Source organism: Spermophilus citellus, assembly GCF_964194105.1.
Source record: "Spermophilus citellus genome assembly, chromosome: 9".
Taxonomy (NCBI): domain Eukaryota; kingdom Metazoa; phylum Chordata; class Mammalia; order Rodentia; family Sciuridae; genus Spermophilus; species Spermophilus citellus.
This window is the reverse complement of record NC_138191.1, coordinates 94,536,261-94,550,245: the sequence shown is the minus strand read 5'-3', so window position 1 is coordinate 94,550,245 and position 13,985 is coordinate 94,536,261. Positions and strand designations below refer to the sequence as shown.

Sequence of the window (13,985 nt, the reverse complement as noted above, 5' to 3'; positions counted from 1 at the left end):
TAATTCCCAGGTCTGAGTAACTGTAGTTATTCAAAGGTAGAATTAATTAGCTTGCCCAGGATTACATAGCTAGTAAGTGGCAGAGGTGGGCATCTACTATATTGTATTGCCCCATATCTGAGTTATTTGGAACTTGCCAAAGCATGTTCTTTCTTACAATAGTGTATTGTGGTGTTTTGTTCTTTTTTTCTAGAGAGCATGAATGGTTTAAACAAGATTTGCCCAATTACTTATTTCCTGAAGACCCCTCTTATGATGCTAACGTTATTGATGATGAGGCTGTGAAAGAAGTATGTGAAAAATTTGAGTGTACAGAATCAGAAGTAATGAACAGTTTATATAGTGGTGACCCTCAAGACCAGCTTGCAGTGGCATATCATCTTATCATTGACAATCGGAGAATAATGAACCAAGCCAGTGAGTTCTACCTCGCCTCTAGCCCTCCAACTGGTTCTTTTATGGATGATAGTGCCATGCATATTCCCCCAGGCCTGAAACCTCATCCAGAAAGAATGCCACCTCTTATAGCAGACAGTCCCAAAGCAAGATGTCCATTGGATGCACTGAATACGACTAAGCCCAAGTCTTTAGCTGTGAAAAAAGCTAAGTGGCATCTTGGAATCAGAAGCCAGAGCAAACCATATGACATTATGGCTGAAGTTTACCGGGCTATGAAGCAGCTGGATTTTGAATGGAAGGTAGGAAATTGTGCATTAAGGTCATTTGTAGAAGCTGTCTTGCTGTATACCAAATGGTCTGAGCAGGTGAGTAGTAAGGTCCATATAAAGTTATTTTTGATTTAAATATAAGTTACTGTGCTTGATTCTTCTCAGTATTACAACATGTACATTCAAAGCAAAACAAATTTCTATAAGAATGAAGAGCTGTTGAATTTAGGTATTTTGGAATTATAGAATAGTATTTTTGTCTAACAAACAAAAAGTAATCAATTTGACATTATCTGAAAAATAGCCCACCTGTTTTAGATGCTTCATAGCAACAAAAATCCCTGAGTCTTCAAAGATAATGTTGTCACTTTTTTCTCTCTTGTTTTAGGAAGACTTGGCTTTTTTCTTATCTTTTGTTTGTTTGTTTGTTTGTTTGTTTTAAGGGTAGTGGAGGTGAGTGCCAGTGACAGCTAACAGTCAGTGTTAATCATGCCATCAGGATACATTTATTCAGCAACAATTACTTTTCTTCTAGTTGAGAAACTCTCTTATTTGGTTCTTTTAATCCTTAGTTATGGCATATTTTTCTTACTATCACCCAGTTTTACTTTCTTTTAAAATTAGTGCTTTATTTCATTTCAAATCTATTGGAATATATGTGAGGGGGGCCTGTGATCCCAGCAGCTCAGGAGGTTGAGGCAGGAGGATCAAAAGTTCAGAGGCAGCCTAAGCAACTCAGTGAGACCTTATTTCTAAATAAATTTTAAAAAGGACTGGGGGTATGGTTAAGCACCTCAGGGTTTAATCCTTAGTACCGAGAAAAAAAAAAAGTACTTTTCATTTTAGATATTCCTTTCACTCTTGTTCTTTTCTTGAGAACTTTGAACCTTTTTTTTTTAAAGGAAGAAGAAAAGCATTCAAGTTTATGATGTAAATACTCATTTAACATGCTTGAATAAATCAGTTACTTTCATTTCATTATTTGTACATGAATAAATGAAATAATATTTCTTAAGACTAAACATAAATGTCCTTTTTCTAAAGCAGTTTATTTAGTTAAAAAAGATGCTAATGTCTTTAAAACTTCTTTTTTTCTTTGGTATTAGGGATTGAACCAAGGTGGGTTTAACCACATTTTTAGTTAGAACGTTTAGGCACATTCCCAGCCCTTTTTAATTTTTTATTTAGAGACAGGCTCTCACTCAGTTGCTGAGGCTGGCTTTGAACTTGCCATCCTTCTGCCTAAACCTCCTAAGCTGCTGGGATTTTAGGCATGTGCCACCACACCCAGCATAAATGTCTTTAACATTTCTTGTTGAAAAAATTTTGAAACTCATATGCTAGATATTTTTTAAAACCCAGAATCTTCTGTATCAGAGCTACAGTTTTCTTATCTTTAAAAAGCAAACAGTATCTTCTTTGCAGCATTATTGTGATCCTGAATTTTGTGACAGAACCTAATGTAAGCCATTAACATGTTAGCTCCCCTTTATTCCTTTGGCTCCATATTCATCAGTAAAAGTATTGAAGCAGAGGCTGGGTAACCAAGATAATGATTGATGCTTCAGAATGGATGTATAAGCTGAACTATATAATCTGAGTTTTCTTTAAGTTGTAATTGCTAAATGTAAATGCTGCTGTTAGTGTGAATTAAATAAATACTAAACTCCTATAATGTTAAAAAATGTATTATTCAGTAATGTCTTTCTTACCCACCCCATCAATTATTTGTTTTTGACATTCTTTTCATTCTTGCCATTATTGTTATTTTCAATAAGAATTTTTTTTTTTACTTTTTACTGATTTCCTGTTTTAGGTAGTGAATGCATACCATCTTCGTGTAAGAAGAAAAAATCCAGTGACTGGCAATTATGTGAAAATGAGCTTACAGCTTTACCTGGTTGATAATAGGAGCTATCTTTTGGATTTTAAAAGCATTGATGGTAAGGAGACTATGTAGCCATGAGATCAGAAATCAAACTTGGCACTAGTTGGCCAGGTGTTAAAAATCATCTCTAAGACATGGTGAGTAGTCATTTATTAGATTTAAGTAATCTAGAGTCAATCAAAATGTGAGAGGAGATATACATTCATATATATTTTATATATATATATATACCTATATTTATATTATTATTTACTTATTTTTTGTTAATGTGCTAGAAGAAAACATATTGCTAATGAAATATTTTCTTCCTGGGTAGAGACATCAATTTCATTTCAGTTTTAATCTGGGCACTCTGTTGAGAAGGATTTAGAGGCCATGTTTGGTGAAATGTTGGGATTAGTGATGTATGTTTTGGTTGTGGGAGGAAAAAGGCATTACTTTCTCTGTTCCTAACACACCGAAATATGACATTCATTTCTTTTTCTTTCTTTTCTTTTCTTTTTCTTTTTTTGTTTTCTTTTTCTTTCTTTTTTTTTTTCATGCTGGGGATTGAACTCTTGGTGCTTTACCACTTAGCTATATCCTGAACCATTTTTATTTTTTATTTTGAGATGGTCTCACTAAGTTGCTGAGGCTTGCATCAAACTTGCCATCCTTTTGCCCTAGTCTCCTGAGCTGCTTCGATTATAGGCGTGTACCACCTTGCCTGACTTATAACATTCATTTCTAAGTTGCCCTTGTTCAGAGGGGTTTACTTACTATTCTGAGTATAACAACTTTATAGGAAGGACTCAGGCAAATAGACCTCTCATATCAATTGCTTTTCTTTGATCCGTTTCAGATGAGGTGGTGGAGCAGAGATCTGGTTCCTCAACACCTCAGCGTTCCTGTTCTGCTGCTGGCTTACACAGACCAAGATCCAGCTTTGATTCTACGACTATAGAAAGCCATTCACTTTCTGGCTCTCTCACTGGCTCTTTGACCGGAAGCACATTGTCTTCAGTTTCCCCTCGCCTGGGCAGTCACACCATGGATTTTTTTGAAATGTGTGCCAGTCTGATCACTACTTTAGCCCGTTGATGATCTCCCTGATTTTTATCTTTCTGTTACTGCACTGTGAAAATCAGATACATTCTTTAAATTATTATCTTCTGGATATCACACTTTGCAATATTGATTGAAAAACATGAATATTTACAGCAGATTTGCAATGCCATAGAAATTACTGAAAACAAAGAAGTCTGACCTTTACTTTTAGAACTCTGTAATTCTATTGTACCTATGTTAAATTCACATAGGCAGTATTGTTAATGGGTGAATGTTGATGAAGATTGTTAATTTATAGTTGTGAATTCACTTCATAAGATGAACACACCTCACTGATGAACTGTCTAAGAGTGATTTGCAACAGCATCTGGCTTCACTAACATAGATAAATCCATTTTACTTCCTAAATTTCACAGCTTTGAGCTGTTTATGGTCTCAGTTTTCTTGCACAAAATTATTAAAAAATTAAACGGCCATTAGTAAGATATTAGCTGGGTGCAGTGGTGCACATCTATATTCCCAGCAGCTTGGGACACTGAGGCAGGAGGATCACAGGTTCAAAGCCAGCCCTTGTAATTTAGTAAGGCACTAAGCAAATTTGCAAGACCCTGTGTTAAAAAAGAGTAGGGTTATGCCTCAGTGGTTAAGTGCCCCTGGGTTCAATCCCAGTAACAAAAAAACCCCCAAATTATTTACAGGTTGGAATCTTAAAAGCCTGCTCTGAAAATTCCAGAAACCAAGTTCTTTGAACAGTTTTTGCAAACACTGCTTAGTACTCACCAGAAGGTCTGTGGTCTCTAAAAGGTACTCATAATCTCCAGGTTCCTTAAAAACAGTTTTGACTATCCCAGGGCTTTATCTTTGAGATTTCCCTGAATGATAATGTTTATCTTAAGAGCCTTCAAGGTTCAGCTTAGCATTGGGATATCTGGACTTGAAATAATTAATCTTTTCCATAAATTTATGTAATTTTAAAATATGTGCTCAAGGCCTACCTTTCTCAAATTCTTTTTATCTATTTATTTTTGCATTTAATCAAGAACGATAAAATAGTAGACAGTTAAATGAAGCAAAGCAGAATATCAGCAATCCCTTAAAAAAGAATTCTGATCTTTTATTTTGTGTGTTTGGGGGACAGGGTTGGGTGAGTAGGAGTAAAAGGTTAGAGTCCTATTGCATCTCATGGTACTAAATCTTCACTTGGAGTTAAAGTTTGTTATTGATGGTACCACCTTCCTCCACCTTCCCCAATAACCATTATCTTTGTTCATTTTTTCATCTTCAGTGGCTGATTGATTCAGCTGAATCTTTTTTTGGTTCCCTTTTTTGGTTGCTAGCCATTCAGATCAAAAATACTATTCTAGCCCTAAAGGCTTTTGTGTGCTTCCAAAGTTTAATAGGCTATGACCTTCACTGATGAGGCAGGGAAGCCTTAAGTAGTCTTTCCTGAAAAAATATATGTGTTGTTTACATATATTACATATATGTATTCACATAACAGTTCTTTTAATCGAAAACCAGATTTTGTTTGTTTTGCTTTGCAAAATTTTTTTAAGATTAAAGGAAAAACTATATATAGCAGGATAGATACTAGGATATTGATAATATTTTGTTTTAGTAAAGATATTTAATTTTTTAATTTTTATTCTAATTTGTTATATATGACAGCAGAATGCGTAATTTATCTAATTTTCTATTTATTCATTTATTGTATTTATGTTGTAATTAACAATATCATTTTGCCTGGCATGCCCTAAAAATATTGAGCTCTTGAAAACAAAACAAAACAAAAAAATGACATTGCTTTGACAGGTTTCTCTTTGCCAAAATAATGTTTTCTATCAAGAAGCAAATGAGAATGCTAGATCAAGTTTCTCAAGTATGTCTGTATCTTTAACCTTTTGATTCATGAATTTCAGGGGCGTCACATCAAACTGTTTTGTAGATTTTTTTTAAAAAATGGTGTTAAATAATTTGCAAGTCCAACTTCTTTATATGGAATCCTTGTTCACTGATTTGGGAAAGACCATAGGGTTGCAGTTTGAGATAGCTTAAGGTCTAAACCTTTGAAAGACTGCCATCTTGTGGCACCAAAGGGTAATTTTTTTATTAGTTGTGAGGATAAGTAGTCCTGCTATTTAAGTGTGATGTGCATTATCAGTATGGCGTAATTTTGACTTTTCCCAATATGCATGTGCCTCTGTTGGGAAAAGCAAGTCCACTTCATAATATTTGCCTAATTAAACAACAATTTTATAAGCAAAAAAACGTAGGAAGGAATCTAGTGGCACTGTTGCTTCTTTAGTCTAATACAATCAGACGTGAGACACTTTTTTCATATCAAAATTACCTTATATGGATGATGAGAATTTTCTTTGAGAGTTAAAATTTATTTACTGTTTTCTCATTCTTGCCAATATTTATGAAAATCCACAATTGGATAGTTGAATTTTAGGGGGAATCTGAGGATCATAGTTTTGGTTCTTTTCTGCACAGTTTTAAAAACAAATCTAGGTGTTATAATAAATTGATTTTCAGAGAGATTTCAGGACACTGAATGAAAGGTAATAGAATGTTGTCATAGGCTTTTTGTTGGTCATGGGCATAGAGAAGGAAAGAATCTGTTGCTAATCCTCAATTCCTGTCTCAATCTTGTAAATTGGTTAACTGTGGATGTGGTATGTGGGCCTGGGCTAAGAGCAGTTTCCTCTGGTTAAGATCCTGGGGAGAACTTCTATTTTTAGATTATAGGAAAGCCTAGGCTGTGCCATGGAAATGGACTCCATGTGGTTCTAGAACATTTCCTAAAGAATAAGAGATTCTGTGGGGTAAGTTTGGAGAATACTGCATGCACCTCCCTCCATTAGGATGACAATGGGATATGACCATTGAAGTCTTTTCCTTCTATGAAAAAAGGAAAAAATATAATATAGTTTGGTTTAACCCTGCTTTGCCCAAATTAACTTGCTACTTTAAAAATTTATTCCATAAGGAAAGGAAAATTTGGAAAATACTTTTTCAGGAAAATTATTGTCCCAGGTTGCCATAATCAGGATAGTTAAGAATGAAATTGATAGCACTTCTTTCCCCCTTACCAGTTATCCAGGAGAACCTCATTCAAATTGAGAATCATTTTTTTTTTTAAACTTGCAGACATGTTCATCTTGAGTGAATTGTGGACTAAGAATTTTTATGTCTACAACTTGTTTTGTAGCGTGTTGATTTTCTTAATTAGATTTTGTAATAATAGATGACTGAAAAACCTTAAATAAGATTACTCATGTAAAAGACTTAAGGCCACTGATTCATGCTTTTGACTCTGTGGGCAATGAGTCAGTATCATTAATTCTTTCAAATGTTTAGTCAGTGAATATTTTCTGAATACTTTTATTTAGGATGCTTGTTTTTAAAGCTAATTCCTATTGTCTTCAGTGTAAAAAACAGTTACTGTCTCAAATTGAATATTTGTGGAGGGAGGGAGGCAAAACATTTACATGTTGGGTGTTTGTTTTGATCTTTTAAGAGACACTTTGTAGTCTCTAGTGTTTGCATTCTTTGGTACTAGTCATCTATAAAGAGACTAGTTCCGAAATTAATCAGAATTAATAGTTTTTAGCTATTTATAGCACAGACAATTCTCCATTTTCTGAAAATAGGTTTTCAAGAATGGTTACATAATTCTGGTTTTGCTTTCTCTTATTCCCTAGCCAATTTGTACTCAGGGAATACCCATTTTTAGAATTAAAGGAGACATAATTTAGAAAGTAATCATAACCATTACAAATTTTTGGACTACTTTATCTGTTGCTTCTGCTAATGTGCAGTATACTGAGTTAATGTAAGCACCACACCTATTTATACGATGTAGAAGCCTAGAAGATACCTACCACAGACACTATATTTTTGTCCATTCACTGGTTAATAATTTAAATCCCATTAATATCTATGAAATCCCAGTATTTAAATGCTAGACACATTCACAATTTTGTATTTTTGTTTTTGTTTTTAAAGATACCATTTCAGGCATCTGACATTTTTGCCTGGTCCTCCTGTCATCCAGTGACTTTAAAATAAAAAAGGAATGTTATTTAATAGCAGTTCTCAGAGACTGTTAAAAACTCTGCATGAGGGATATGTGCAATCTATTGGTAAGTTGCGTCCTGCATTGGACCTCATTTTTATGACCCCCAAATGGGAGGGATAGAGGAAAGACCTTTAGGGTATTTTGGAGCTTTAAAAGTCTGCTTTTTCTACTTTTCGTATGATTTGCATTGGTGTTCACTTTTTTATATATTTAGAGTTTTATACTAGTTTGAAAGTTCAACTTTGGTTTGGTGAGGCATTTGATGGCATATACTTGAATATTTTTCTAAATACAGATGCCCTCTCATATACAAATAGTAAAAATCATTCAGAAAACCAGACAGGTTAAATATCAAGTCTACTTGGCATAAAGCAAAAGATTACTAATTCGTAGTGATGGAAGTATTTCATACATTTCTGTAGTAAGTTTTAGATCAAGGGACCCTCCCTATTTGTTAACTATTACAGTAATTTTGTGAAGTTACCAGAAAAAGTGTATTATGTTACCACTCTCCAGATGAAGAAGCGGGGCTAGAGAGCTCTTAATAAGCCTTTAAGGCTATACGAGTATTCAGTGGTGATCAGACTATACCATTTTTTCTCTGGGCAGAACAGTTGAATTAATGAAACATCTGAGTAGTCAAAAAATAAAAATAAACACAAATGTATTGCTTTCCATTCTTAGACTGACATAAAGTAGGATTAACTAAATGTTTCCTAATTATATTGATTATACCAATTAGGTATAATTTTTTGAACTATTTATGATTAGCATATCGATTTTTGTAGGAACTTCTAAGTTGAGGGTGCTTAAAAAGTTACTGAAGAAACTTTGTGACATAATTCTTCATATAATTTTATTTATGTGATTCTGATAGCACAGTCTCTGAAAAGAAAAAAAGAGAAACAAAAACTAGCCTTAGTCCATTTCTAATTTATCATCAGTTTTGACTGTTTCCTGAATTAGCCTTCTCTAAATTTCACATAGAGGATAGTAATTTTTCATGTTGTATGCATATTAGATGATATTCATGAACAGAAATTACCTAATTGTAATTGGCTTGATATTCTCCCAAACCTTTTAAAACTTTGAACTTGAGTTTGATGAGCTTTAAAATGTATGTAAACCTAACTAGACAAGTTGCTGGCATCCTTACTAGTCTTTCCCACATGTATGTGTGATGCATTTGATGCCACTGAATAGTAACAGAACAAAGACCAGGACCCACAGTCTAGACTGGAGTAAGTTTTAATTAAACTTCTTCAGCCATAACCTGATAAGAATCAGATTAAGTCTAGAAGTTATCAGACTGTGGTGCTGTATTAATTTCCCAAGCCAATGTTAATGTTTACTGCCAGCCTTGCACAGCAATGCCAGTCTGCAGCCTTGATTGTGTATGGAACTTTTGGTAACTATAGTTTATATCTAAAACAGTTTAGATTTTATAAAAGTTATTCATGATTATTTGAACAAGCAGGGTAGGTAAATTTCAATTATGTTTAAAGTGCAATTAAGGAAATCCTAGAATAGAGCACTTCTTCCAGGAAAAAAGTATTAAGTATTTGGAATATCCTGGCATGAAAAATTTTTGAACTTGTACATAGAGTTTTGACAAGCTTTATACAGTGTTTTCTTTTTTAATTCAAGGTTTCCTACTTCGAGTTAATTTAAAATTTCAACGAGGAACAAAAATATTCTAGGCAAGAATTGCATGGTTAATTTTTTTCTGCTAATCTAATTTTCACAGTTAAAATTCCCTTTTAAGTATGTTTTGTTACCCCCCAAAAGGCCACTTTTCTAAATAGATGACATTTTCCTAAAATGGGAAAGAAAAACATCCTGTTATAAAAACAAACACTAAATTGTGCCTTCTCTCTCATGTTACAGAAACAGTAATAGTAAAGTTGTTTGAGCTGTAATTTCTTTTTCTCTGATCCCTCTCATTTCTGTTTAGATCTAGCCTCCACAGACAATCTTAATTAGTTCTGCCTGTCTGTTTTCAAGTTTGTTTGGCCAAACCTCACACTATCAGAAGTTGTTCACTAACTGTGTTTTCTGTTTCTTTTTTTATGTTGTTTCACTTTTTAAAGTCACTTTAGTAAATATTTGGCTGCCTTCTCATGTTTTTTAAAATGAATGCAAAGTTAAGTAGTCTTTGTATTTTGCAAGTTTGTATAGGAAAGAAAGAATACAGAGCTAAGGACAAAATCTAATTGGAATCTGATTCTCCTTTTGGCTGCTATAGCAGCACAAGTTGCATGACCTCACTTACTCGTCTCTTGTACAAAATATGGATGATAACCTACCTCACAGATGTGTGTGAGAAATCATTTCAAGGTCCTTGTTTAAATGCAAGGTTTATATCCCCGTATTTAATGTAAATCCCTTCTTTTTATAGATACCTTTGATACTGATGAGTATCCTGATTTTTAGGTAAGTTTTATGTGATAAGAACATAGTGCTAAGAATGTTTCAGACCACAGTTTCACAAATTATGGTGTTCTTATTTTGAGACATTTAAAGTTTCTTGGAAACATCAGATATTTAAATATCAAACTTGTTTATTGTTTCAACAAATAATATTCGGAACTTCTTAATGTCAGCTGAAGCTGCCTTAATGTATCAAAATACAACATTCTGTTAAGACTGTTCACAAACATCTATGTTGTACAATGTTTTGAGTATTTAATGTGAAGTTATTATAGAACTGTAAACTCAAAGGATAATACCTTGATACTGTTAAGAAGAATGGTTGTGTTCTTTATCATGTATGCTAAAATGTTATATAGTGAATTTTGAGTACAGCAAATAAAACTGAAAGTTGATAGCTTTTAGGTTATTTATGTCCATGACAATCATAATATTATGTACAATTGGATAGTAATTGTATCTTTTTTTTTTTTTTTTTAAGAATATCATGTGTTTTTTCTTTCTCAGCCTATCTTAGGAAACTAAATCCATAGGCTGATACCTTAACCCACTGGAGCACTGGACTACATCTCTATTCAAAAAAAATTTAAACTATTGAAATTGGGACCACTGGTTTCAGAGGGAAAACCAATACTAGATTTCCAGTGCTTATGTATTTTAATAATGGCATATTCAAATTTCAGTTTTGTTTGCTAAATATTTTTTTTGTGAGAGTTATATGATCTGTGAGAAGGATTTGTTTTCCAGTAACCACGTGAAAAGATGTCTTGAATTACACTGCATTTCATAGATACAGGTTCTCTTGGTAGAACCAACTCATAGGCAACAAACATAAGGAAAAGCAGCCTAATTGCTTATAAGCTTTTTCCACAAAATCAAATTAAAGTCACGGTTAATTTGAAAATTGTTTTTGTTTCTGTTCAGTCATTAAGCTAATATTCTTCATTTCAGCTAATACTGAATAAGCTATTTTAGAGAAAGATTGTTTATGACTCATCAGATTTCACACCATCTTTGTTTATTTTGTCTTTGTGTACGCTTTTTTTTTTTAACCGTAGCTATTTGGATAGTTTTCTATTTCTGCTGTAAAAAGTTACTACAAATTTAAGGATTTAACATAGATTTATTATCTTAGAATTCCATAGTCCAGTGGACTTAACTGGTTTTTTCTAAAGGACTTAACACAAATATCTTAATTACTTAAATAACACAAATTTATTTTCTTACAGAGAAATCTAGTGGGCTTAGCTGGGTTTTTGCACAGGCTGAAAACCAAAATAATAATAAGGGCTGGGCTGTGTGAGAGAATCTGCTTCCAGTTTCATCCAGGATTGTTAGCAGAATTTAATTCCATGTTGCTCTAGGACTGAGGTCTCTGCTCCCTTTCTGGCTATTGACTAGGTGTCATTCATAGCTTCTAGAGGCCACTGGCATTCCCTGGTCAACGGATGGCTCCCTTCATCTTTAATGGCAGCGATGGGATTCATGCTTGGGATTTCCTCTTCTTCTCATACCACTTTTCTGACTGGCTGACAGATTCTTCTGTCTTCTACTTCCAGTTTAAGGTCCCATGTGATGAAATTGGGTCTACTTGGATAATGTAAATATCTTTTTATTTTAAGGACCACTGGTTAGCAAGTTTGATTTTGTTACAAACCCCCTTTTACAAAGTCACATCAAGTATTTACATACATAACACAAGAGGGTAAAGATTACAGAGGCCAAAATTCTGCTCAGCATAGCCATAGAATAGGGAGAAAAGACCTTCAAACTAGTAATAGAATTTTATAGAAAGTCCTTCTGAGAATAGAAAGTAAACAATCTAAATGTGACTTTATATGTACTGTTGTCACATTTCATATTATTGTTATGTAAGAGCAACTTTTTGAAAGACACTATTATAGTCCTCACTAAAAAAAATGTAAACATCAAAGTCTGGATAAATAAAGATTTTAGTTTTCCTACATTTTAAAGAAAAAATGTATTTTTTTAAAGTAAAGTTTTTTTCCTTTATTTCCTAAATTGCAAGGGTAAGGGATGCTTATTGTTGGAAATTTGAAGAGTAGGAAGTTTAAAGAAACATCCAGAGGTTTATACTCGTTTTTTTTCTCTCCCTATTTATCTTCCTACATACACACACACACACACACACACACACACACACACACACACTGACACACACACACACACACACACACACGTGTATAATATATCCATCCCAAAAGACATTCTGAATATGTGCAGGAAAGGGCCTGGTTAACAAGGACGCTATTCTCATCTTGGAAGACCAGGGTTTTCATGGAGGTGCTAAGGAAAGATTTTGCTGGCGTATATTAACGTTGCTAGAGGTCCAGCCTACATGTTATAGTTTGGATCTTGAATGATTCCCAAAGGCTTGGTTGGTCCCCAGTCAACGGTGCTATTGGGAGGCTTTAGAACCTTTAGTAGGTGGGACTTCATGAAAGGAAGTTAGGTCATAGGGGTATGCCCTTGAAGGGGGTATTGGGACCTTAATCCTTTTCCTCCCTTCTAACCTATTTGCTTCCTGGGTCCCATGAGGTGGGTAGTTGCTGCTTCTGCTTTGTGCTCCCATAGTGGACTGTATCACCACAGGCCCAAGAATAGTGTGGCCAAGCAACCATGGATATTGAAACCTCTAATCGATGAGCTAAGGTAAACCTTTTTTTTTTTTTTTTTAAAGTTGATTATTTCAGGTATTTGTCACAATAATGGATGGGAGACTGACTGACAATTTTTAAATGGGCCAGTGTTAGCCTCTGTTAGGGTTAAGAATCTGTGTGTGATATCTTACCTGACAGGATGGTATTATCTTTACTATCTTTAAATAAAAAATTAAAATATAAACTCAGTCTTTTCATTGAAGCTTTATGCTAGTTTCTAGGAGACTGATAAATTTGGCTTGGTGTTAATTATGGTGTTTAGGTTTGAAAACTTGGTAGATCAATAATATGAGAAAATTAGTTTGATTAGAGAAGGAAAGGAATGTGGCTGTTTGTGAAATAACCACATTAAGTATTGATAGAAGACAAGCAGTTATTCTAAAAACCTATATACTATATCAGTAATAATTAGGCAATAAAATTTTTATTAGACCAAGTGGTTTCTACTATAAAAAACATTTAATGTTTTTAAAACTGAATATTTATTATGGCTATGTAAAAGAAATTCTCAAACCCAATCCATTCTTTCAAGTCTCTTAAGAATTGAATTTTAAAAATGTGGTGTTTGTTTCAGCATCTTTCAAATTCAGAAAAAGCCAGGTATGATAACACTAATAGAGTATTGTTTATTTACCTAATTGTTACTTAAATTATCCTGTAATAATTTAACTTCTACTTAAATTATGTTGTAGCATAACAGTGCTGTAAAGTAGATGAGTGGTTTTAGCTCCATTTTACTAGTACAGAAATTGATACCCAAAGGAGCTGAACCACTGAACTAGAAGAAACCTTGTGGTGAGATAAAAATGCAAGGGCCATCTTTATCTCAGTTCAGGTTTAATCCCACCGCCACTCCAGGATTTAAATACTTTATTGTTTGGTGAAGTGGCTTCTCTTTGAACAGGAGTACTGCATGAAAGGTTTCTGCTCAGCATAGCCACGTTTCCTCACACTCACTTGTTGCTCACAGACCACACTCATCCTCTTCTTCAGTGTCAACAGGTCTTGGCTTAGAAGTTAGGAGAGGCCACAATTGTTCATTACTGGGTAGTAAGTTTAATTCAGAAGTCTATAGTCTCTAGTCCAAGCAGAAATAAATTACCATTCTTTTGTACCAACCTTAGTCTAATCTCCTGAAAAAGAAGTCTTGGAGCCATTCCCTAACTCTCCTTCTCACTCACCAAGAC

General features: G+C 33.9%; 1 protein-coding gene across 2 annotated transcripts in view; it reads left to right on the top strand.

Moving 5' to 3' along the window:
* Nucleotides 1–10,681, top strand: part of PRKAA2 (protein kinase AMP-activated catalytic subunit alpha 2) — a 70,899-nt gene extending 60,218 nt beyond the window's left edge. For both annotated transcript variants that reach the window (XM_081308918.1, XM_081308919.1), the window contains exons 7-9: nt 194–698; nt 2,485–2,611; nt 3,398–10,681. In XM_081308918.1, coding sequence (XP_081165044.1) covers nt 194–698; nt 2,485–2,611; nt 3,398–3,636 — 871 coding nt within the window. In that variant the 3' untranslated portion in view covers nt 3,637–10,681. The remainder of the gene's footprint in view (nt 1–193; nt 699–2,484; nt 2,612–3,397) is intronic.
* The last annotated feature ends 3,304 nt before the right edge of the window (nt 10,682–13,985 follow it).